We start from the raw sequence: 27,399 nt of genomic DNA, 5'->3' as shown, positions 1-27,399 counted from the left end.
CAAATAGCTAGATGCTGTTAACAGAAAAATCAAGAGCAACAGAAGCTTTGTTCCAGCTTCTCCTGTTGCAAATTAAAAGAAAAAAAACAGTAGGGCTGGAGCACGTATGTCCATCGCCACTTTGGATCCTATTTCAAAAGGAACAGGACAAGCAAGTGGGCTTTACTGAATCCATTCTGACGAGATCTTCTACATGGGGGAAAGGGATCAAGAGCACCAAGGTTTGACATCTTCACATATCCATTATTTATCATTCATTTTTCTTCTGCCAACTAACTAGATTTAATCCTGATTACAGTTAATGAAACAACAGCTAATGTAACATCAAACACTGTTCTCAGCTTTGAAGCCTTGATTCTAGTTTTAGTAGCTGTGACAATCTAGTACTAGAAACTTACTCCACAGACTCTTCTTTCCCAAGAGAAGAAATAGCGATCTTACTTCAAGAAATTTTTACCCAAGAGAGAGATGGAAGAGAATCAACATGACTGAAGGTTATTTTTAAATGGCCTCTTTTAATACAGTTTATGATGGTTATTTAGTAGCCAAGCTTAAGTGGTCAGGAAAACAGACATTTCATTAACATTTTCTTAACAGGAATAAACTTTCAAAACGGTTGTAATTTAATTCTGTGAGCAGGTCCTTCTAGAAGCACTTTCTAATTCAGCTGGCATGTTACTCGCTATGTGTAATTCTTCTAGGGAAGACAGTACCTCACTGACTCTTCAGAGCTAGTATTGAAGCTTCAGTGTCCCCAAAATTAGGTTACAGTCAAACTTGTTTTGGTAAAAGGAACACTGCTTCATACTCAAGTAAAACACTGTGTGGGTGGAGTATAGTGAAATCCTGTATTTCACAATATTTTAACTCAAAACCCAGCTGCAGTAAAATTTCAGTTTGCAATGCTAAAAAAAGCTGTAACCACAATGAAGTATGACAAGTTTGAAGGTTAAAACAAAACACTTACAGTTCACTGTGCCAACAATTTAGAGCTGCAGATGATTATCAAACCTTCAAACTTCACACCCTCCCACTTCAACATGAAAAGTCAAGTTGGACACATGGAAATAAAAAGCTCAGTGAAGGTTGCAATTTCTAGTTTTTACTGTGTAAATTAGTTTAAAGCTATTATTCCTAAACATCTAAGCTGACTACTTTGATAGGAACCAAGAGCCTTTTAAGGCAGATATTCATATTTACACTTTATGCATTTAAATCAGGCACCTCAGCCAGCTGCCTCAGCTCTCTACCAGAGGGCAATTCAGAGCCCCAAATTCAGACTCTACCTCTCCCTGCTGACTATACAGGGAGTCTTAAGTTGAACTGTTTACACTGCTTGTCTGCAATCACTCTCAGGGAGGTTAAGTTGTGATTAAGCACAACATCCTGAATAAGAACAAGAAAACACCACAGCTCTCACAATGTTCTAGATTTGTGTAACAGCACCTGGAAGCCAAAGATCTGAGCAAAACACTAAAGTAACAGTAGAGCATTCCTGTTGCTTACCACCTAGATAGGAAACACACACAAAAGAAAGGAGGAAATAGAGAGAGATGGTTCTTTACTAGCAATTCTCAACAGTTTAAAGGTGCCATGGTCCAGGCATTCGACATGGTTCTCAAAGCTTCAGCCCTGGAAAAACTGCTAAATGACACTGCTGTTTTCTTTGGAGGGGGAAGGGTTCTGAAATGTCAGCTCAGCGCATCCAAGCTGCTAAAAGGCAATTCAAAAAATAATTTCTAGGCTTGGGTGTTTACATCAACTACCTGTTTTTTGACTACTTGGCTTTGGCAGTTTTATGAGAATCAACCTCAGTCAGGACTAGTGATGAGAGAGATCAGAACCCAGGCACATGGAATCCCAATCCAAACTTAAAAGCAACAGTTATATGCAGAGTTCTTCCAGCTTCATGACACAGATAAGCAGCTGGCTACTCAAAGTATCTCCATTTGAGTACCCCCTGCTTGGTAAGTATTTTATTGAACAGAATGGCCTAACTGAAAACAATAATTTACTTTACATTTGTACTCTGGATATCAGCACTCTGACTGGCAGAACAGCAGAGGGATGAAGTCACATTCCTTACGTACCACAGGCATTCTACATTTGAGCAGGCACTGGTCAGATTTGAGGAAGAGCAGAACAGTGGGATAAGTCAGAAGGGCACTGGATTAAGAAACAGGAGTAGGTTAAAGTTACTCAAGAACTGCCAAAGGCATTTAAATGAAATACAGGCAAGCAAACATTTTGAAGGCAATAAGCTCCCTTATTCCACTAAGCTGTGGCTGAAACAGTAATGTCAGTAGAGAATATTTTAGAGGTACTAACAGAAGTCAAAAGAGTGAGTTATACAGACTGATAGCCTCGCACACTGGCAGCACCACAGGTCCACAGATAACGTCTTCAGGGTCCTTGTATACTACTTGGAAGCACACACCAGAAAAAAGGGCAGTCAAGGTTATTACCATGTTCAAGGTTAAGAAGGTAATATTGCCATAGTGAAAGAACACATGCAGAAATCCACAGTAAGGACACTACAGAACTTGGTCACCCAACTGATTCAAGTTGCAACCTGCCCATAAATGCAACGGAATCTTTCACCCAGACAAGTTGCTCTTATCTGACTGTTTAGCAGGTGAAAGTAAACATCAGAGCTAGTAGGATGCAAGTTGATTGTGGTAGAAAAAAAAACACCACCTGCCTTAATAAACTCTGTATCATTGAACGCACACGGATCCAGAACCTCCACTGTAGCTGTGTAAGAAGCAGTTTTAACATCTAACTATACCTTTCCAGCCACAACACGCAGGACACTTGTGCCATTCATTTGGGTGGATTAGAATGATTCCTAACCTTCAACAGAAAATACATACAGCAATTAATAGAAAAGAACAACCATCATGAGAATTAAAACTTTTATTAGTGTATTCACATATTAGGCAAATGCAACACGCATGAAGCTTATTTCTTAGGTTCACAAGTTCTACCAATACATTAGTCTACTGGTAAAACTAGCACAAACTGGTAACTGCTTTGCCAATTTTTTTAAAGGTGTCCGGCTCACTTTTCAAAGGCTTGATTTTTGGTATTGCTTCTATGCCCTAGTCATTACGGCATAAAAATATCCATCACTATCATCAATTCATTCAACTGATTAAAAGCTGTAACACTGGCCACATTTTATTCTCAAAGCTAAGTTATCACTAGCTGTACTTACAAAGTACAGTACTAGTGTAATGGATGAAACAATGGGAAAAAACAGACAAAGGCAATCCTGCTACTGCCACAATAACAAAAGAATGACAGACAGCTAGATCACAAGATTGTTAGTAAGATGTATATTTTTCAAGTCAGAATAACCCTTCTATACAGTTTCCCAACCCTTCCCCAACCCAGACTTATTTGTAGAATATATTTCAGAATATTTTTAATATGGTGCAGCTGTAGTGTCCAAGGGTTCACAATAACATGCACTGTCACGAAGAACCTAGAAGTCCTCCTTCGCTGGTCATACCTCAGCAACCACTATCCTAGAGGTTTTGCAGAAGCAACTACTTTTAATAACAAGGCCCATTATGACATAATGAATGCGTATGATCTGGTATGTAAGTAAGCTATACAAAGCCACTCAGATCAGAAATTTAAATTATTACTGAAATATGTTAAGAAGCTGCATCTATTTAAAACCTATACGAAAGAGTCTAGTTTACCCTGGGAATGGATTTTTCAAGGTATTTGGCTCCAGAAGCTAAAACCCATGATTTTTAGTGACATCTGTTTAATGAAAAAATACAGATGTAAGAGGTAAGCCAATAACCTTGCATACTTAATGCAGTATCCAATGTTACAGTAAATTCTCATTCTATGAGAAAAACTACTGTGTTCAATGATTCAAGGTACAAAAACGTCCCAAATTATATCCGTGCCAGCAATATTGCTGGCAACAGATGTATCAACTCAGATGGGTAGGGAAAAGTAGACTCCTAGTGTGATGAATACCTGGAATTTATAATATGAATTCATTTTAGGCCCCATTAAGCATATAAAGTGTCTTAAGATTTCACAGACGAATCTTAGGACATTTCTTTCCCTTCCAATGGAGGGATTTTCTTTTTCTTTAAGAAGGCAGCAAAAAGTTAAGCTTTTCTACAAGGAAAGTCTGCTTTTTATGTTTAGGACAACTCGAAAACCTGCTTATATAAAAAAATATAAAAGAATAAAGGAGTCTTGGAATTTTATGAGAGATTTGCCCCAATCAGAAAACAAATGACTATTTATGGGAACTAAAATGTAGAACAGCACAATACTGTGATATCTGAGATCATTATACATTACCTGTACATATACTTAGCTACTCATGTTATTGATAAACCATTAGGACACTCAATTATATACCCAATAAAAACACCATTAAGAGTCTTTAGAACTGTCCCTTCTTCTTTCTGAAGAAGGCATTTCTATACACTAAATTTTCATCTAGAATCAGAGTATAGGAAACAGAATCCACAAGGTGCTTTAATTGATGAGACCTCAAGTGCTGTTTTTCTTTTTTTTTTTTTTAAAAACCTTTTTGGATAGTAAACAGTTCATGGGGACCACACACAAATACTACGACAGACGAGCTGTTATCTTAGTCTGTTGATTGGACTCGATATTTAGCCCACTGGTAATGGAGGAAGGAGTTTTATGACATGCTGGAGCAGCGTACTGAAGGGGAGCCCATCTGAGTCAATACTTTGTCCAACCACTGTAGAGGTCCATTCAGATGAAGTTCAATCCAGCAAGGAGTGCTTGTTACTGTCTGCCGCCTAGAAAATAAAGAATAATAGGAAAGTTAGAAATGAGCTTTGGCTGCCATAAAGTTCTCCATCATATGATCAAATATGTTTCCATCCATATAAAGATAAAAACCTGCAACCATTACGATAACGGTCACTAAGCTTTTTTCAGACACTCTTTGAAGAAAAAAACCCAAACAAACGAAACACTCAAAACATCCCACATCTGTAAGACAGATCAATAATTACATGCGTATCGTAATACATTGAGAATATTCTGCTCTGGAGAATAAGATAAGAACTGCAGCATTTGCTTCAAGTGCCACACCAAAAACCTTACTTCTAAAATGAAATTCAAAACTGAAGATTGTCCAACCAACATGGTGCTTGCTGTGTGGCAGCTGTATCTTAACCTTCAAAGGGTCTGCATGAGTATCTGGGTTTGAATTTTGTAGACAACTACTGAGAAATACAGAGTAGAAGCACTTGGCTCTGCACTGTCGGCATGGCCAAACAGCACAGTATTATTATTGTAATCCTAAGGTCTGGGTTTTTGGAGCAATTGACAAGATAAATGTATAAGGAAACTGTTAGATGTTGTCAGAAACACTATGTCAAAACACAGCGTGTGGTTATACTGTGCCAACTGATGCTATCTCAAAGGAAGACCAAACTTGATCTCTGATTTCCTGTAATCTTACACTTCTACATGTTTTGTACTGTAACATTCTCACACAAACAACTCAAGCAAAAAGTGTGTTTCCCTTGCTTTCTACATAAACTTGCCTATAATTTTTCACAACAGAAGCCCTTAACTAAACACCATATAGAAAACCTCAGTAAAGCTGAAGGATTGACAACTACAGAAACATCCTTCTCTCCCATATAACCTTGTTCAGAGATGTGTTACTCAAAAATCTTCCTTCTCATCTCCAGAGTAAAGAAATCAGTATTGGACATACTTTGCCTGAGAAAATCCTGCTATTTCACTGTACCTACTCCAGGCACGGGAGTCTTCCCAAACTAGACTGGCAAGACTACTGTTGCTAAGCCAGTTTTTCCTAGTAATTCTAGCTATCCCAAAGTCAAAGTAAGGAGGCATTAAGATTCAAAGGCAGCAGATTACTCAGGCACAAACCCAGCCCCTTTATTTTTACTGTCGGCACTGCAATCCTTTGCTTTAAGGAAATCTGTTTATATAAACTGAGGAACTGAAAAGGCAGAAAGATTAAGCCAGTGAGAGGATGGATTTCAGAAGTTGTCTGTGGTTTCACATTTTCTAGGAGAAGAAAGTGGCTGGCGTCTGTGCTCTCTCAGCACTCTAAAAAGCATTGTTATCTTAGCCCCGAATGCCTATGCCAAAACAAAGTGATCCAATAGAAGAACAGTCTAAACCACAGGAAATACAATTCCATTTAGTCTTGAATCCTCTCCGAAAGAAGGAAGTTCATTATTCCACTGCTGTCAAGTCCCCTACAATGTGTTCCACAACATACTTCCTCAAAATGTTACAACTGGTTCTGTTCAACTACCCTGGCTTTGCACTACACTGGCAAAAGTTGATAGAATAGTGATAGGCACTTAGCAGCCATCTTGAAGCTAAAACTCAGCCTCATTTAGCCATAGATTTCCCGTTCATGTATCACTAAGTCTCTTCTGTACTTCTCTCTACTTCACTTTCTTCAGAAGATGATCCTAGGCCTGGATAGTTCCTGTGCTAACATGAACATTAGTTTGCTGAGCTGAGCCATCATCTTCAATTCAACATGTATCAAGCAAAAAGCTATAAGCTATTTTGTCTACTAAAGTTATAAAATCTACCACCTTGCCATACCTGCACATTTATTCATATATGCCACATGCCTAAAATGTAAGTAATGCTTTGGCTTTGCCAAAGCCCATTCTATGAGAAACGTTTTTGACATAAGAACAAAGCATGGAATTTTTAACAAGAATGATGGATTTACAGTGCTTCCTGGTCTACTTTGACAATTCAGACTTCACTCATTGAAATTCAAGGTTGTGTTTGCAGGAGTAACCTCTTCTTGCTTTAACTGTGACTGCAGCATAACTTAAAAGTTTTTTGCAGTAAGTTATTAGCACCATCTTAAACAGAAATGCAAAGAAACTAGTTCAGCATTATGTCAGCAATCAGTTTCTGTGCTGTTCTGGCAGTGTTTCCACTTGAGCTTTTTCAACCCTATGATCTCTGAACTGTTTATAGACTACTAACAACCAACATTCTCTCTCCTTAGAAATAACTTTACCAAAATCCTCCCCACTGTTTTAACTCAGTACTTACACTCACTCACTTCAAGATGACTCCATATAATCTGACTGATTAAGCCTTTCTTCTATTCCTATTTGAATGTTGTATTTAATTACGCGTAAGTGTATACATACTCCTTTTGAGCCAAATCCAACAATTCTTTAAACCTGAGCCAGATTCCTTCTTGTGTACCTCTTGCTAACAAAGAGGTACCAATTTATTCCACTACTCAAATTTCTCATTTCATCTAATTAGGCTTTTACAAAATTGGCTTCATTTAGCAGAGAAGCCTCCCCCACGTACTGACACTGCTATTTACATGTATATATTTCAAGAGCAGATAAAGGAATCAAACCCCCCGGATTCACAGTGGAATCTACATGCCATTATTCAACTTCAGAAATTATATGGATTTAAAAAAACTGTGCTGCAATACTGTATTGATATGTCAGACTTCTTTCTTTCCTTGGACAATTTCTAGAGAGGTTTAAGGGATTTGTTTAAAACCACATCTCTAGCTCTCCAAAATAATGAAATCTTTAATACTGCTCAGTTAGAAGTCAATTCCTTTTCTTCCCAAATTCCCACACTACATTAAAAGCAGGCACTGTCCTCAATTATAGCTCTTAGTCTGTGCTAATAGAGAATACAATTGGAATCTATTCAATAGCAAATAAAAGACTGTTTTTTCCACTCAAAAAACTGTTTTTAGCAGTTTTACTACATAAACACAGCCATCTTACTCATGCAAAGTTTTTTCCACTACAACTTCCAAAATATTTGCCATCTCTTAGATGTTCTCCAGCTGTTTTCTTCTGCGGAACACACTCCAAGTGATTCCAATTCTTTCTGTCGGGTACTATGAACTGCATCCTGCACCACAACCTAACTAACTCATTATACACCCTATAGAACAGGGCAGAGACCAGACTGACTGTACATCTAACAAATAATCCCCCCACAGCACAAACTGTGAAACTTGCAGATATTGTCAGTGGTTTCACCACAGTAAGCAAGGAAGCAGGACTGAGTGAGGAAACGGAACTTTGACAACATCCCTTGCTCAAGAGCTGACTTCAATGCAATACTAAAATCAGCTTAATGGTCTTTATGACTTAGGTGCTCCATAACTGAGGGGGAGAAAGGAAAATATGGGTTCAACTTGCAGATAGCATATCTACAATAGCAGTAAGAAGCCTGTATGTATGGCTTTCAAGCCAGGCAAAAATAGCGTAGTAGTGAAAGAAGAAAAATGATTAACTTTAAAAGCAAAGGGGCTTTTTCTTACCTGTATTCAGCTCCCCATCCTTTAACAAAACTCATTCTTATGGTACACATTCTAGTAAGTTGATAAACGGCTTCAAAACCCTGATTCACAGATTGAGCCAGAAGAGCAGCAAATTCTTGGTTATTAAAGATTTTCAGATTGCATCCTATAAATAAATGAGTCAAAAGGGTACCATCACTGAATACTTGTGTTTGCTACACAGAAGCCCAAAACTACAAAGAAACTATCAACAGGAAAACAAATGTCATCCAGTGAATACATTCACTGGATAATTTTACCTGAGACCTTTGGTAGGCTACTAACCTGGTGGAATTTTGCACACGGTTGCAGGATGCCAGCCATATCTTTGATTACAGTTGGGGCTCTGAACAAAAATCGCACTATCACTTAGGCACTCAGCAAAAACTTCTCCACCAATGTAATAGAGACGTACTCCCCTTCCTGTAGCAAAATCCAAAGGAACTCTAGTTATGGTATGACCTGAGCAGATTAACAATCAAGGGAGTATTTTTTTTCAGACAAGACCAAGGCTTTTCTTTACAACAGGAACAGGTTTGCATCTTGAATTATCTACAGGACCACACTGCTGGGCTGACAGCTGTAGCAGGAGCAAAACACAGTTAACTTGCATTTTTCATCCCCAAACATACAATATTTAAAGAAGAGGCAGAATAATCTTTGGGCAAGAGCGAGATAGAATTTTCTAGCCATGTAATGGCTTGTAACCAAATCCAAGTTAGGAAGCAGTGCTCATTGCCAAGTAACTTTTTCACTTAAATACCAAAATTGAAATAAAACTATTAGATTCAATAGAATTAAAACTTGTGCTAATATTAAAATGTTGTATGTGAAGTAGCACAGGCCACTATGGCAAAAAAGGAAAACACATGTATTCCCCTTTGACACCCTCTGCTTACATGCACCCACACTATTTCACAACCCACTGCATACCCCTTCCCCGTACTATGACAAAAACAACAGGACTTCATTTAGCCCTATTACAAAAAAATACCCATAAGAAATCCTATTGTTCACTTTCAAATTGTTGATTCTTGTTCTCCAAGTGGAAAAAAATCTGTATGGGTTATTTCTAGCAGAAGATAACTAATGTACAATTGATCTCACAAAGAAAACTATTTATAATTAACACATCGTTTCATAGTTTCTCTTCCCCCTTTTTTTTTAAAAACTATTTTTCCAACAAAATGCGAGCTGCCCTATAAAAAAATGTGAGAGCTCCTCACATTTTTCCTTTTCTTCATCATTGACCATTTTGATCAGTCAGCACAGGTACAGCCTGGGTTTCTGAACATCTAAAATTTTATTAGACATGCATTTGGATTTGGCATACAGGGAGTCAGCAGGTTCTACTAAAGAGGCTGAACTTTTTTACTAAACGTAAAACTAAAGAAAAATCTTGTAAACGTTGCTAAATAAAAAAATCCAGGAAAAAATAAAAGGAAAATAAAAAAGGAAGTAGTTTAACGAAAAGCTTAAAGGCAAGATGCTGCACTGTAGAAAACAGTATTTTTTACTAACCATTACAAAGAAAATCCTAGTCATGTCAAAGCAGTGTGCTATCAATGGCAGCTTTTCCCATTTCAGAAACAGAATTCAAGAAGTACTACCAATGTCCATTCCATATTTTATAAATTAGAATAAACTAAGCAACATGTTCATATTTTGTAATTAAAGCTTAAATTTAAATTATAAGCAACTCTGAATATAAATGCTACCCAGGGCAGAGTTGTCCAACAAGGAGCTCGAAACCCAAAAACCTGCCCCTCGGGATGCTTTGGTGCATCATCTTTTTCCAGAAGGCAGAGAACAGCAACATGATCAACAAAAGTCCCACAGAGCAGAGTGGCTTCCTCCTGTGCCATGCTCAGCCGGCAGCTGTGTGACTGCTGCTGCCACCGACTTAGTGGCTACTGACTGAGCAAAGGCAGCTCCTTTCAGCTCCAGCCATTGCTACCTCTCTTCCCAACTGCAACTGGCTGTGGAAGCAGAAGCTGCTACCATTTCTCCCTGATTTCAGAAGTGGTGACCTCTGTGCCTTTCCACTTCTGTACTTGGCAGGAGACCAAGCTCTCCCTGGCAAGCCTCAAGAGAAGTTCAATGGCTGGCTGCACAAGGGTGAAAGGAACCCAACGCACAGATCTGCCCATCCTACCTGTGTCATTCCAGATAATTTAATGGCTAAAATGAAATTAAATAGTCAAAAGATCAAAGATTTTTACCTATGTGCCGCCTCGTCATTTCCACTGTAGCATTTCTGTTTACATTGGAAAGCAGACCTAGACAAAATCGTTCTGAATTTGATGGATCTGTAAAGCCATCTACGGTCAGGGAAGGCTGTGATGCATGGAAGGTTTCTCCCACTCTTTGATTCAATTCATAATATGCTATTGAACACCAAAATGCAGGCTCCGAGTAAGTAACTGGTTGCAAGTCTAAAAAAAATTTTAAAAGATAAGCTTAACACAGAATTTGAGACCGAAAAGAAATTTATCTGCCCTGTTATTCATCCCTTCTGGAAATGACAGTGGTAGTCTCCTCAAACTACTCAAATTGTGTTTTCCTTGCCGTCATTTTCACCCACCCCGGTAAACAGAATGGAATTCAATATTCCACACAAGGGAAGGAGGAGGGGAAGAAGTGATCTAATTTGACCACAACTGTCGTAGTTCAGTACTTGCATTTTGCTCAGCAAAATGATTAAGCTAGTGTTGCTGTGAGTGCCAGACACTGAGACATTTCTGTTGCCTTTCTGTAATTTGCAAACGTTTTGGCACCATTAAAGAAAAGATTAAACTATCAAACACTGAACCACACAAAGGAAAAAACTATTAATATGAAAATGATGTTCCCTCGTATTACACTAGATCTTATACTGTCTCTTTACAGCTCTAAGCTCCTTTTACTCTCCCCTACCAGGGCTCAGTATCCTCCCTGTGCATCTTCAGCCTTTCCTGTGCTGCTTCCCCGCTTTACCTACCCTAATTACTTACTCAGCGTTCTGAACAGCATTTTCCTGTCACATCCTGTCACCGTTCCTTAAACAAACCCAAGGGAATCTGATCTTCCTGAGGCATTTATACAGACACACAGCGGTGGCACCTGATCAAAGCAGGTGGGCAACTATATGTGGGAGCAACGACTGTGCTGTGGTCACACAGTCATGAAACAGTACATGAGAAGAGCAACAGAACACAAGGGAGACAGCAAGTCTGGGCAGCACTATGGATAGGTGTTCTGTCCTTTAAACTATTTATTTTATAAATGCTATTCCTGCACACACAACCATATTATTTTTTCTCTTTGCTAGAAGCTCAACAGTTACAGAATTAGAGTACTTGTTAACAAGTTATAAACCCAGCCCTATTATGTTTATCGTCAGGAAGCCAACCCAACAGTCTTCTCCTAATACAGCTCTTACTTTTATAAAGTACATTTTCATTTTTAATTATATCTATAAAGAAGAGTCATCACACACAGAGAAACAATTGAAAGTATTTTCAGCTTACCCAAGCTATGATTAACTGGGGAGAGAGTACTAGGAGACAGCTCTGCTGGAGATCCTGTTGAAGCAATAAAGATTGTTTCAGAGCAAATGATTCTTGCTATTTCAGATGGATAGGTATGACCACTATCTAGATAATAGTTTCACATTAAAATTCTTTGGAACAAGAAACCTCAGAAATCCTACAACCAGTTTTCCAGCATGTCACATGCTTATTCAGAATTAAGATTACATTTAATTTTCCAGACTCCTGGGAACCTACCCCTCCTTGTAAAGACTCAATTAACATCTTAGCATTGTATTTGGCAAAGCTCTCACTTCATGCACACTCTGTGAATGTAACTATTTATGCACCTCTCCAGTGAGAAGGTAGCGACTTCTTCCCAAATTCAGTGAAAAAAAGCTAAGAAAAAGTGGACGAGACAAGAAAGATATTACCTCTCTATTCTCAAAGGAGAGGATTTATCTCTAGAAAAGAACAAGCTGGATTTCCTCATTTGAGGAAAATATTCTTTCCTGGAAGGAGGAAGGAAAACACTCAGAAAATCATGAACTCTCCAGCTCTATTTGTGCACTAGTAGGCAAAATACAGAGAGGTTTTACACAGAAACATTCCTACAAGGACTGCTGATGTCAGGCTTTTTTAATTAAGGTGCCTATTGTCACATAGTGGGAAAATATTGCAGTTCTTACAGAAACAAGCGCAGTTGATTCCAATTAACGGGAAAAGGTTGCTAACATTACCTAACCAAACACAGACACAATTCTGCCAGCACATAGCAGGAGGTTCTTATCCAGAACATTAACTGTGCTTTGTCCAAGCCTAAGGCCAACCAGATTATCCAGAAACCCTTTCATACAAAGGCACAAATGCTTAATGTTTCTACTGTTTTTTTCAATAGATCCTTCCATACAAGAATTCATTTGAAACATGGCAGAAGTGATAAGGTTGTTAAGAGTTCAGAGACAGGTTCTCAAAATGCAGCATTTCTGTAACTTGTTTAGGCCAACAGATATTCTGCTTCAATGAACCTGTTTCTAGAAGGTAAAAAGTTAGGGGTAAATTGAAACCAGTCAGCTATTAAAATCTATTTTAAGTCTTTCTGATGAAGACTAAGACCTGTATGTTTTTGTTACAAAACAAATGAAATGTACTTAATATGGCACAGAATGTTTTAAAAGCATTCCCCTACTGGAAAATTATTTTCTTCACAAAAGAGTGAAAGTGATATTTTAAACAGAAACCACCAGGTTGTACAGAGTGCTACTGCCATCACCATTTGGGCTGAATTCATGTGCTATGCAGAGGGATCACAACCAGTAATCCTAAATCTTCAAAGTAGTGAAAAAACAGAATTTTTACCTGTATCCATGCTTTGGTTCAACTGCTGGTCACTTGTTTCTCCATCTTCACTGATATATCCTGGAGGTGGTGTTTCTGTCAAAAAAAATATCCACCTATTGATTCAATAACTAGAGAAATTTGTAAGATTTAGCATTTAGGGGTTTTGTCCTCAAGTCTTCATGAGCTCCGTATGATACCTGAACACTGAATTAGAATTTAATTTTGCTGTCCCTTTTTCCTTCCAGTAGGGCTTCCAACCCATTACCTGCCTTATTGTCTATGTAAAATGTATCATCTCTTGTATGCCAGTCAATTGCTCCAATATGTTATATAATTAACAGCTAATCCTTGTTTGTGCTATTTAAGACAAGATACTTTCACTACAATGAGTAACAATTTTGCAATTGTGATCAACAGCTTTCACATTTAGTAGAATTACAAATGAAAAAACCATCTGGTGACTTCTACAAAAAAAAAAAAGTTGTCTTTATGCAGTATAACCATCAGATCAGATACCCTCCCACGCCTTATAGAAATTGCTAGATTTAAAGGTCATTTTTCAGTTCAATCCCCAAATCCATTTTTCTTCAATACTCAACAGTTGATTTCACTCATTAATGATAACTATATTATCTAACTAGTTACACTGCACAAGTTTTATTATCATTATTATTACACCCAAGCTCCACTAAAATGATCATCTATTCTTTTAACTGGCTTTCTTTAAAGATGGAGTTTCACAGACCGAAGTAAACTCAAGTCTGAAGCATTCTGATACTAGAAACTGTGTCTAATTCCACAGAAATATCTTCAAAACCCAGGAGAGTATGGTTGTTCCTTTTCTCCAATCAAGATGTACTTTGCAATCCAGATAATGAGTTAACCAACTGCCTTTCAGGAAATAATTTTCTTTGAACTGGGCAAATGTCTTTTCCTATATATTAAAGGCAAACCCCAGGTTTCTTTAGTGAGAGTGTTTGAAGGTAACTATCTCCACAATCACCTTAGAATTGTCTTTGAGACATCTGAGGGATTAAACACATTTAATTACATTATTACCTAACAGCAGAAATTTAAAGATAAAGCCTTTTACTTAAGAATTAGAATAAAATTGTATCAAATATCGTGTCTGAGATTTACAGCAATATAGTAAGATCAGAAGGAAGTCAGCAAGAGGAAACTAGATGAAGTCAGTTGATTAAATAGAAATGAACCGAAAGAATTATAGCTTTGGTTCATTCTGTAAAACTATTGTGCTAAATACTGGTATGACAAAAATTCAAGTGAGAATTTAGAAGAAAGATTAAGGGGAATCTTTACTAGCAAGAAGCATAATGACAAAAATCATACTTGTTTCGAACATTTTTATAGAATTCATTGTGATAAAGTGGACTCCACCCATCTCCAAATCATTCATTATAGTTAAGCCCACAGCCATGGTAAAAGGTCGGTAACCATTTCCAATCCAACTCAGGCCTCCTGTTTCCAGTTGCTAATCTAGGCACTTTGGCACAGATTATTTTTCATATCTAGCCTGTCTGAACAGAGAAGATTTCCTCAACCTAGTACTACTATTAATACTGTTTTAGGGTCAGAGGTTGAACACCACCACCCTGGCTAGAAATAAACGCTCAAGTGCAGCATTAAAAATTCTTCACAGAGCTGAATGCTGCCAGAAGTCTGGACACTGCAGCTCAGTGCATGCGTAACCTGAAAGGGAATATAAAGCCCCAAAGGCCACCCTGCACCTCCACGATTGCCACGTTCCCAGCTGTAGGTGAAACCCACCTCTCTGTAGACCAAGTACTGAGACAGTGTTGTGGTGCAAAAGTAGCAGGGTTGTTAGTCTGGCCTACCACTAGAGAAAACGGTTCTCTGAAGCAGGCCGTCAGGACACAAGACTTACCAGAACCTAATTAAGTGTTCAAAATTAAGTTAGCAAGGTCAAATAAAGTAAGATGCCATGATATAAAGACAACAGAAGGGTGTCAGTGACAAAGAGGAGGTAGCAAGGTGTGGTTAGCTGCATAAACACTTGAAGATCATGTGAATACCCACAACTGCCTTGAACAGACTTCCTGCAAATAACTACCTAGTTGATTCAGCACATTTCCATAACACTGGATTTTCAAACGGTGGCTTTGCTGTAAGTTGTTTGCAAATGCTATCAAAAGCCCTCAGATTGAGTCAAAGAAGTATATACAAGTTAAGAAAGCAACACCAACTTGTAGCACATTAAATTGCTCTTTAAAGTTCTGCTGTCCCTAGGTGCCAACAAATGTGGCATAAATTAAACAGAAGAGATCAAATTATCTGAAATTTTTTTGGTGCCATCTCAATTCCTGGATACATTTAAAGAAAACACAAGCAACATCCTCTTTAAGACATGTAGATACAATTTGTACATTGCACATATTTGAGTTTGAAGGCAGTCATCTTACTCTTCCAGAGTCCAGATCTGAATTTTCAGTTTGTTTGTAACACAGTTGCATTAAACATTTATGAGAAAACTTCAGCTTCGCTTGGTTCTATACTCCAGGCAACTTCCTGAAGAGACAGGAAACAGGAAGCTGGGGCAGGAAACAAAGGTCACTGATTTTATGTTTCAATAAGGGTACAGGCTTTTGGGTGCACTGTGGCAGATCAGTCTTAGTACTGGTTTTGGGGTGGGGAAGGGGCAAAGAGGGGGAGGAGGAATTCTTTAAGAGTTCAGTATTGTTAGGTTATTCCTTCATACTAAAAAGACAGACCGGTATGCACACAACAGTACCAAATACGCAAAGCAGACCTTGACTGATTGTGAACTACAGATCAAGCTACTTTTTAAGTCACCGTTTTGCAAAACTTTAAAAAGTTTTCTCCACGTACTACACATGGTGAGACTGAGCAGCAGTTTACTACTCAGTCTCCAACACACAGCATTTGGCAACCCCTTTATGTTTGTAAAAGAAGCTTAAAGCATAAGGTGAAGGTCTCCTTTGTACTCATTAGCATTGTGAATCTTAAATAAGTTACCAAAGCCAAGTAAGCTACTGTGAAACCACAGCAATGTGGTTTCACACAGGACCATGTTCTGCAAACAGTGTTCATGTATTTCCATACAATTAATACTTGAAATCAACTAGATTTAATTCACTGGTGCATCTTCAACTAATTTGATCACTTAGGAGGATGAAATTACCATCTTCTAGTGGTACAATGTTAAGTGTACTGCTTGTGGTGGGAGTTAAGAAAATACCTGGTATGTAATTGCTTTGTGGTTCAATTCCAGCTGGAAAGTTAGTGTTTTCAGGAATGGAATGGGTATAGTCATCAAGAGGCGGAAGCTCCGTTAGAATCTCAGTGTGACGTGGCACTAGTACAGGAGGCAAGACTGGAAAAGCAAAATTCAAAGCATTAGTAAGACCCTCAAAATACACACTTCTGTGAGCTAAAAGGGGAAAAAAATCTAAAACATCCAACAATTTCTTAATGTGTTTTGAAATTTTCTGATTCTCAGTACTGCTAATACTGCAATTGTACTGCTTGCTACTAGACGAATCTAGCAAAGGTAAGTCACTTCTGTTCTCCTTTTCAGTCTGGACCATACTTAGCCAGCTGGAAACTGCTGGTGGTACTAAAGTGTTTATTAGGGATATCCAACACATTTTTAAGGATTCTTCAGCATCTTTACTATTAAAAATTTCCAGGGGATGGTATTCTCAAAAGCTGCATCTCTAAAAATCTTGTACCTCTGCCAAGAGAATGCACAATCTTTCTCTATTTTTAATTTAAAACATTATGCTGAACAAATACATACAGATGCTGCTATATAAAGTCAGAAGCAGTCTTCCTACCTGGTGTCTCCACTCTCTGATAGTGGTAAGGGTTTACACATACTTCATCCTTTTTAAGATTAAAAGCATATTCACAGTTTTCAATTGCTTTAAGTTCATGGTGACTGTGAAGATCTGGCCAGCGCCACAAACGACAGTAAATAACATGTGGTAATCCTTTACGATGAGATACCTGTAGACGGCCATCGAGAGATCTACAGGGAAAAGATGTTGAAAAGTATTTAGAGACTGCATGCTGTCTCTTAATCGGTCAAGCAACAGTGTACATACAGAGGATGTGTAGTTTCTTTACTTTCAGAATTCAGTGGATCAAGACTGCGAGGTGACATTCATACTCTTGTTAAAAGGCTTCAAATGCGATAAAAACGATGGTATCAAGCAGTGTCTTAACTTATTTTTGAGCTGCTCAAATTATTGCCAGTGAATTTAGAGTTCATTAAAAGCTACTTTACCTCCAACCAAGTATTTAGGATGATCGCTACATACAATTTTTTTAAAATGCAGAAGACACTTAAAAAAATCAAATCAAATCACACACTTAATAGTCCCTTCCGCTGCTAAACCTCAAGGCTTTGCTGTGGCATGGATGCTTTATGGCTTTAAGCATAAGAATTCCCACAGGACTGCAAATAAGCCTATAAGCAGTCAGCTGCCCAAGTGATCCACATGGCAGTATAACCGTAATGCAAAAAGCATGAATGCACATCTTGTAAGGGCTGTACAGTTTTATCTTCTTGACTTCATCTGCCTTGCTACCAGCTGAAAACGTTTTGCTAGTTTTAAGACAGACTGCATATGCTTACACAAATGCAGATGTTTATGACTGTTATGGGATGGGAGACAAACCTCAATACACAAATCAAGCAATGTGACATGAAAAAATAAAGACCCTGTTTAGAATTTGCCCACCATTAACTACTGAAGAATTTGCAAACAATTCTTTAGTAGCTCGTATCTGAGCCAATTAGCAAGATTTAACTGAAAACATGTGGCATACAAAGCAGTTTAAACACTTTGTAAGATTAGGTCTAAAGAATTAAAGTTTCCCAACTTTGTTAATATAAATACCAAATCACATTAGAGCTTGCATTTAACAAGTCTTCCCATTCTTTCAATAGCACTGGTGTGAAAAAGGAATATTCCAGAATTAGAATTTCATTGGTCAAAACATCAGCTGAGAACACTTGGATTTCTACACTGGCAAGCAAATATTTTAAAATGCTGTACCATGAGAGGCCTAGGAAGCATTTTAGTCTCCTTTACATCTAAAACATCCCATTACAGACCCTCCAAAGCCATTCCCTCCCACAAGATTTCTATGATGCGAGAGAGGGCAGAATATTCACCTGGTTTGTTCAGAGAAGTTGTAAAGGCCTGTTGTATCCCACTGATCTATCGTGTTTGGTGTACTCAGTCCCCAAATTTCAGAGCAAGTGCTGTGCATAAATTGAAAACAAAAACAAAAAATTGGTATGAATATGGAACATGGTTATTCAAAACACCATGATGTCAAACATGGAAAAAATGTACAGAATACTTCCTTTCACATAGAAGATAGAGCACTGTTAGACTTGCATTTAAACTGACACCTCATGCTATATTTTCTATATGAAGGAGGCTATCAAAATGGAACACGTGATTCAAGGTAAATGATAATGTTTTTAAAAGGTGAACAAGTTCTCTCGCTTTAAGTAGTCAATACAGTTGTAATGTTCCTTAAAACAGGCAAAACTTCCTCAGCCTAGCTCTTCACAAAATTCAGTTTTAAAGAGTAGTTTCTGGGTTAGGTTTTTTGTTTTTGTTTGTTTTTAAACATAAGCTTCCCTAAGACTTCAAACAAAGGCCATGTGTATCTGAAACCGAACATCAGAGTCTAACTTTCAGGTACCACCACTTAAGCATTAATCTCATTTTCCATGCACATACTAATTTGCTGCTTTTCCCAAAACAGGAAAATTCACACTCTGAAGAAAAGCACATTGTAGCTGATACTTTTCACTGTCTTCTATACTCTCCTTGATTAAAGAACTAAATATTCTTTTCCACTGCGTACAAAACACAAAAAGTTTAACACAGTTTTACAATATATTAAGACAACTATAAAATAACAAAATTTAATTGCTGAATCAAGCAGGAGAAAAGGAAAGACAACTAATTCTTTCCCGAATTGGTTCAATGACAAGATCACAACAGTAAAGAAAAAGGAACCTTCAAGTCATAGACACAAACTAAAAGCAGTGGCAGATTTAAGGAAAGCAAGAAAACAGCATGGACTTGTTAATGGGCAGCAGACTTCCAGAAGCATAAATCAAGCTCAGCTCTGTCACAGACTTGCTCTGTCACCACTGAAAACTGGTAGTTTATTTTATGTAAGTAACACACAACTAGACTTCACACTGCAGAAACAAAGAGAATTTGGTTCACAAGTAACTTACATCTCCATCTCCTAATTACAAAACCTGACGTTTGACTGGCTGCCACATTACCTTTAGAATTAACAGCCTCTGAAAAGTTGCAACGAGAAGGAAAGAATCGAAGTTCACCGAACTCCTCCTTTTAAATATAGGTGTTGTGAATTAAATTTAAACTACTAAGCTTAGCTGATATACTCACAAGTTTGGATTGAGTGCTTAAGGGAAGAGAAGTGAGGCAGGTATTTTTATTTCTCCTCCCTGCACAGGCAAAATTCATTAGTGTTATGAAACAAAATAGCAGACACACAGTACAGCACTGTAAAACCACCTTCTGAGCTGACAACCACCTCAGTTTCATGGTGACCTTAATAAAGTTTGGGCTATCGATGAAGTGAACAAATGGTTCTTGCTCCCTTCTTGCCTGTCCCACACACCTCATTTCTGAGGCCATCCCAGGGAGGCTGAACTGTCCATGCAACTGAGCAGCAACTCTATAAAATGGCTACATGACTACAAAACATATGTAGCTGAAAATTTATGTTTTGAGTGTTAATTTTCAGGCAGATCAGTCCTTCTATTCACTGTGGAGCTACACAAGCACAGAGGAGCAAGAGTGTAATTTTGGACAGCAGCCTACATTTATCACAAATAAAAAAGTTAAATAAGATGTGGCCTTTAACATTTTTCTGATTATCAACACCAGTAAGTCTTGTACTAGATGATTTTTTGTCTAGTAGAGAGCAGCAGAGAGCCACACATGAAGGCCCATTCTCTGACATACACTCAGCTCTTCAAAAGAGCCAACTGTCCTGAACAAGTGGAGCATCTGCTCTCCAGAAAGAGCAGGCTGAAGAGGGACACTGACCATCACTGCACTGGTACAGCCTGCACTCTCTCTTTTTCATATTATAAAAATGGCTCCAGGACAGTGGGCTGCCAGAAGCTGCACAAGGATTGAAACAGTTGCCCTGAAGACACACAGGCAGCCTGTGGGACACCAGGGAGCATCCCTGCACTGTACTGTGTCCTTAAATGTGCACCACTACTGCTGAAAAGAGATATCATCATGCACATTAAATCAGAAGAACAATCAGCAGACACAAAGCCTGCTGCACGTTAATTGACACAGTAAGCTCTGACAGCTTACTACCTTTGAGCAATGGATCCTTTATACAAAGCAGTGCTCCAAAGCTGATGCTGTCACAGAGATTACATGTTCCCAAAATTGTGGGGTGCATCACTGTGTAAGCATGAATGCCACACATCTGTTTCACAAGACTTTTAAGACAGCATGTGCAAAAGTAAAATTTCACAGCCCTTGACAAAGCACAATGAACAAGAACAGTATTTTATATTGCTCACCTCTTCTCTCTATAAATATACAAACTATCAAAGCTGACAGGATATTCCATAACTTATGGAAAGACAAACAGCATCGTGAAGTGACTGTGTGATGACAGAGCTGTCACTTGCAATGAAACTCAGGATACCATAGAGGGAAGGCTGGCCAAGAGGTACAGAAAAAGTGATCAGTTAGAGCAAAACTGCTCTGATGTTCAGCAGCTTGCACAATGTGCCATCTTTCAGGATGTTTGTCTGTTTAGAGCTGGGATTAATACCAGCATTTTACAGGTTCATCTACACTAGGACTGTACTCTAACTCCAATGATCCACAAACACTGAAAAGTCTGCAGGAAATCATCCTGTGTGATCAAAAAAGTAGCTCAATACAGCTTTTACTGTTCACTGGAAGAAACATCTGAAGAAACAAAGTGGTCTCTTCACTCTCCTGCTCACGCAGAAGATTCACTGGCTAAAAGATGCAATACCATACCCCTCCCCACGTCACCAAGACAGTAAACTAGGTCTCTTAATGTTCACACACACACACCCCAAATCAGAATTAAATTCCTCACAACCATAAAAAGCATACTTGATACACAGCACCTCCATGAAAGGCCACAGTATATTCATTCATACCCAAGCAATAGCCTAACTGAGGGCAGACATGCCTACTCATCCCAGAAAGGTAGTGGCTGGAAAAAAGGTAACTGCATGTTTAAATTACCTCTGAACACAACTAAAAGGCAGACAAGGAGGTACAGACTCTTCAGCAGTACAGAATTGCTGCCCCAAAATAAACAGGATTCTCTCCTCAACCTACCTTTCTGAAGTGTCCTAAACACCTCGTGATATCAAGAGTCCTCCTATGCCTTAGTCCACAAAGAATATAGAAGAATCAAGGACTAACATCTGTACTTGTAAGTTAAGTCTTGTCTGGAAACAATCCCAGGCCTTGGAACATGATCACATATGCTAGAAAGCAGATAGGACATTCCCCAGCACAAGGCCATGCCAATTACCGTTCTCCCACACAATTCCCCGGTCTGTGAGTTACACACTATGGGAACCACCACTTACACTGGGCAGTTCAGATGCAGCCACCCTGCCCTGGTAGCTAAGAGTTTAAGAGTATGGACAAGGCAGTCCTAAGTCAGTTGGCCACAGTGCCTGGGAACATTCCTAGGCACGTTTAATTTATCAGGAGGAATGCAGCCAAGACATAGTGCCATTTCACCTTTAGTAATCAGGCTGCCCTCAAAGTCTAGAAGCACACTTTGGGCTTCATGTTTTACCAAGCATGGGTTTTTGGTTTTGAACTTAGAGCATGCTGCAGTACTGATAAGCCATTATCGTTTCCAAAGTATAATTTGGCTCCTGCATCCAAACTGTACTTGAACTCCTTCTGTATAGACAGCACTTAAATACAAACTTAAAGATAATATACTCCCAGCACAGCAGATACTTTCATTTCAAGGAGAATTTTCACTGCTGTTCTCAAAACAATGTCTGTTGATAGAAACGAGGTCAACTATACAAAAGCTAATATTTTTATCTTTTCAGCACTAGCTTAGATCAGCAAATCACCATGTTCTGTGGCTTCTAGCACTCCCAGAGCAAGCTTCCCTGAACACTAGACTGTTGCTTTTGCAGACCCCACAAAATCAGTTAATTTATTATAAATAAATGCAAAATTATAAATAAATTTTAAAAAATAATAGCATCAAACTGGTTTTGATGCTCAAAGGATACTTGCAAAGAGTAACAACTACTCTTTGAGACCCATGGACTTTTAGGGAAGAGTCAGTCTAGCTGGTTAAGCTGCTACACACTAAACCTGGGACAACTCAGTCCCGCAATTCCTATCTTGGGACTGACCAGAGGGCTGATGTGATGAAGAAAGGGTCAAACAAGTTATTACTGGGTGGAATCAAAGTTACTTCCATCAGAGCCTTTCCCCAAGTGAAAAACATTGCAAGAGTTGGCATTTCAACTTGAGTCTTCATGTGCTTATAAGGAGCAGCATCTCAGATGATACTGTACAATCCTGGCAAGAAGGATCTTTAATGTAGCTATCAGCATGCAACAGCACACAGTATGCCTTCACTTCTTCCATTTCATCATTTCCTTTAACAGGAAAATCTGAGTTCCAAAAAAACCCTACTCTGGGCAAGAAATTACCTAAACAGCAAAGAGCTGTAGCAATGCTTCACAATTCTGAGACAAAGTGCCAAAACTGCCTTTCTTTAGTAAGACAGAAAATACTGACACACACAAGAAGAATGTGGACAGAGAAAAAAACTAAATAGATAACCAGAAATTATCTGCATGGCCTAGTCTATGTATCACAGATGATGTTCCGGATCAGTAAACAGTGCAAGCTATCTTAGTGGAACAATGGTATCCGCAAATCTACTACGAAACTGGAGTACCAAGTCCCAGTTCAAATACAGATGAACTACTGATCTGCCCAGGAAGAATAAACATGGACAAACGTGGTTTGTGCCACAGTCATAAGCAACAATATGATTGCTTGAATGTATTCTATCCCTGTTGGAGGAATCAAAAGTCCACATCAAAATCCGTAACAACCAGATAAAAACTACATGGGATGAAACAGTCTAAAGTGACGTGCTATAGTCACATTCAGCAGTCCAAAAATACAGATGGACATCACCTCAACTGGGACACACATCCCCAAAATAGTCTTGTATTTGCAATATGATTACATGTTAAAGGATGCTGACCCATCTAGGTGAAAAAGTGATGACCATTGCCAACCAGTGTATTAATGTTAGTCTGTGACAGCACGACCTCACCATAGGGAATATAGAAAGCTATTTGCATCCTGGCTTACTGTGGTAGTAATTCTGAATTAGAAACTTCACTACTTGAGAGATGCAGCTACACAGAACAACCCACAATTGCCCTCACTGATGTCCAGAAGCCAACTAATAAAGCCACCTCAGGTTGGTACTTAACCTAGGCTGCTTAATTAGGTTCAGTTTCTCAGCAGTTAAAAGCCAGACATACCGAGTTGTGGATCCAAGCAAGTACTGTCCATGACCATGGCATCAAACAAGCTGGTGCTTACACACAGCACTGAGCTGCACACATGCCAAGACATCTCTGTACTTCTCCCAAGTGCATGTGCAAAATAGAAGATACAAGCAGACATGAAGGTCACATCAGTAATATAGTTTTATACAGATGCTGTTTTATTTGAGGCTACAGTTGACAGAGCCTGAAGCCAGCAGTTTTAAACAGTACCCTATGTGCACCAAAACCATCACACACATGCTTAGGCTGGTGTCTGTATATAACAGATTGCTGCTACTACAAATTTATTACCAGTTTTCACCGAGAGACAGAATGAACAAAGAAACTATCCTACCACTAACACTACTTACAGTGTTGGCAATGCTGCATCCTCTAGGTACTTTTTGTACTAAATTAAGTGCTTGCAGCAAGTACGACATCAGATGAAAGTAGAACCACTTCAAAGATATTTACATATGAAGTACCAGAAACTCTGTTCAGAAGTTGTTAAATATTGTCACAATTCATACATAACTGCAATCCCACTTTCTTCTTCAAAGTCTTGCAAAGTGGAGCAGCTTTAAAGGAGCTAAAGCAGAGTTCAGCTGACAGCCTCCTCTTTACCTGAAGTGGTAGCACTAGAAAGACAACAAATAAAACCTGAAATGCAAATAGTATCACGCTAGTCAAAGCCCGTATTATACAGGAATCGTTATAGAATGGTTTTGGACATTTAACTTGCGTATTTGTGAAGCATTACACTGAACCCCTAACAATTTTCCTGAATCTTTCAGGATCTACAGCCACTAACAAGTTTGCAAACCCATGTTCAAAGCAATTTTCTCCATTTGTCTTCCTCCTGCATCTTACAATCATGAGCCTTTCTTCCACTGCATCTAATCTGTCTGCCCCAATGTTTTCTGAGGCATTTGTAGTGCTGGAGCTAGGACTGAAATGAAAAATAATTTCAGTAAACTGTGATAGTACCCCATGTATCTTTTTCAAAGTGGGACATGAGAATGAAAGTTAGTTTTCAAGTTCTGGAATTCTCATGCAAAGTCTATCCTACAGATGTGAGCCCGATAACTGTTTTCACTCATGTTTCCCCTCATGAACTAAATAAGAAAAATGCAACAACAGCAGAAAAGATGATCAGGTTTTCATTTGACCTAGAGAAGTTACCTAGTACAGGGACACAAACACCTTTATACCAGACTAACATTTACAGAACTTACTACCTTGACCAGTATTTTGTCAAGTGGGCAAAAAAGTAATGCAGAATTTGCTTCAAGAGCTACACCAAGCTATTCAAAATAGAGTTAAACAGTAAGAAATGGCCACTAGATTTATGGAATCCCATTTTTTCACAACTGATAGGCAAATGCCATTGCTTTAACATTGTTCACGGCTGCTTCTGTAAAATTTGCCTGAGAAATGAGGTTAAAGTCTACAGACTGAAGATCTGTACCTTGCATACTAACTTTTTTTAAAAAATCTTGCTGTGTAAGATCTCACAAGACTTCACACAGCAAGATACTGAGAAGGAAACCAAGGCAAGAACATCACTACATAGACTTAGGCTCTGGTTCATCACTGCTGTAGTTAGATTGAAGTTGCATTTCTGTGAAGACACTTTCCATTACAATCCACTGATACTAATTTTGAGAAAAAGATCAATTAATTGATGGATTGAAAAACAGCACCCTTCCTCTCATACCAGTTATCTTCTTCCTGATGCAACTGGGGTTCAAGAACAGCTGGGACAGAGGCATACCAAACCTTTGGAACTAGCTCACAGAGGGTCTCAAATAGAACAGTAATAGGAAAGACTGATTTGAAAGGTTTCAGTGTAACATAGATGAAAAAGTCAGCAATTTTAAAAGTTCATTGGCTTACTTACAGTATTGTATTCAGCACAGATGACAGTTCCCACAAAATCTGCCCAATCATGGTTTCCTTAATTCTGGGTTTCCAGGGAAAATATGTGTAGCTGCTCATATTCTGACCTGACAGTCCTTTCTCTATACTAGCAAATAACATTTCTTCCTATTACAGACTAAAATGTCTATGTACTAGCCAGTAGCAATGCTAATTATATTACCTGTCTTTGCAAACAGCACCTCAGCTAGCTGTACACCCAGTTGTCTGAACAAAAGCTTAAAAGTGTAGTTTGGCCGGCCTAAGTGTCTCAAATACTGAAATGTATGTTGCTCATGGTTTCTTTTCCTCATGCTTGGGGTGGCCGTGAACACGCAAATGTTGTTACTTTCATGAGATATCTATCCTACCTCCTCTTTGAATCTTCCACCATTTTGCATCCCTGCAGAATTGACCAATCTTTCTACTTGCACCTCCATCATCCTGTATCAGTGACAAAATGTCATCTACTCACTGAAATGTATATAACCAGGCATACTCACTCATCAAATGGCATGACTCAAAGCTACAGCAGTTCATTCCAACTTGTGAATGATGTGAAATAACAGAGGTCCTGATCTCATTTTCTTGCAACAGAAAATGTAAAGATTCAGTAATTCAGTGTGAAAAAATTATTTTTCTTCCAAGCACCTGCTAGAGGCATGAGCCAATATCTTAACCAACGCCGAACAAAAAGCACAAGTGTGAATTCTTAGAAACGATTTACAGAGATCTGCAGTGGCTCTCATCCTTAAGAGGAGCTGGACAAGATCCTTCCATGGAGACCATTCTATGATAGACACTGGGGTAAAAAAGCAGACCTCTAGGAAAGTTCTGTTAAAGGGTAGTATAAGCAATCAGAGTAAATGTTCTAGGTACAGGTGGGCAGTTCGTTCGTTAAGATTCTCTCATTCTTCAAAGGAGAAACAGAACCTGTTAAGTCTAGGAAAAGGATGTTAACTAATGTCTAAAAGAGCCCCAACTCCAGAAGAGAAAGCTCTTTCAGAACTGAAAGCCCAGGTTTCTCCCTCAGCACAGACTCAACAAAACAATAGTAAAACTGGCAGCTGGGGCACTCAGCTCCCACAATTATGAGTGCTTCCCCAAGTGTCTCCAACCCCTTAAACTTACTTTTATTTAAGCAACTGGTCTTACATATGTAATGAAAAAAACTTGGTTTTCCCCTCTTCCCCGGAGTCCAAAAGCAGAATCTTTTCCTTCAAGCATTCGCAACGCAGGAAGATTACTTGCTCAAAATATTAACCGTACCTTCTCCCCCTGCCTCCCTCCTCCCCACATATACATTCAGGACATATGATATCCAAGAAAGACATGTTTATGTATGTGCATATTTAGTGGAATATAAACCAGGAACCATTACACAACTCCTCATAATCAGAGCCCTTTTACGAATAAAGTTTACATAGAATTTTATACAGTGCATTCAAAATCATTACATCAAATAGAAAATGCAACATCTGAACTGAGGAAAACGACTTAAGTAACCTTCCTTATAAATGGATATATGCTAAAAAATTAACACATCAAAATAGCCAGAAAAGCAGGAGGCACAGGATACAATTAACCTCTCTAACACTGTGGGAAAATAAAAAAGTCATTGAAAAACTCCCATTTACTTCAGCTTAAAC

At 38.5% G+C, this 27,399-nt stretch overlaps 1 protein-coding gene across 3 annotated transcripts in view; it reads right to left on the bottom strand.

Annotated features, from left to right (window-relative positions):
* Positions 1–2,901: 2,901 nt before the first annotated feature.
* SMAD2 (SMAD family member 2) overlaps positions 2,902–27,399 on the bottom strand; it is a 51,538-nt gene continuing 27,040 nt past the window's right edge. For 2 of the 3 annotated variants that reach the window (XM_074931503.1, XM_074931505.1), the window contains 9 exons: positions 18,386–18,475; positions 17,040–17,233; positions 16,442–16,576; positions 13,222–13,296; positions 11,863–11,916; positions 10,576–10,788; positions 8,639–8,776; positions 8,336–8,480; positions 2,902–4,808 (listed from right to left, as the gene is read on the bottom strand). In XM_074931503.1, the coding sequence (XP_074787604.1) occupies positions 4,685–4,808; positions 8,336–8,480; positions 8,639–8,776; positions 10,576–10,788; positions 11,863–11,916; positions 13,222–13,296; positions 16,442–16,576; positions 17,040–17,233; positions 18,386–18,475 (1,168 nt within the window). In that variant the 3' untranslated portion in view covers positions 2,902–4,684. The remainder of the gene's footprint in view (positions 4,809–8,335; positions 8,481–8,638; positions 8,777–10,575; positions 10,789–11,862; positions 11,917–13,221; positions 13,297–16,441; positions 16,577–17,039; positions 17,234–18,385; positions 18,476–27,399) is intronic. The other variant, XM_074931504.1, reaches the window with a different exon arrangement.

This window comes from Athene noctua, chromosome Z (assembly GCF_965140245.1).
Source record: "Athene noctua chromosome Z, bAthNoc1.hap1.1, whole genome shotgun sequence".
NCBI lineage: Eukaryota > Metazoa > Chordata > Aves > Strigiformes > Strigidae > Athene > Athene noctua.
Note: the sequence above shows the minus strand (reverse complement) of the source record. Positions and strands in the feature narration are given on the sequence as shown.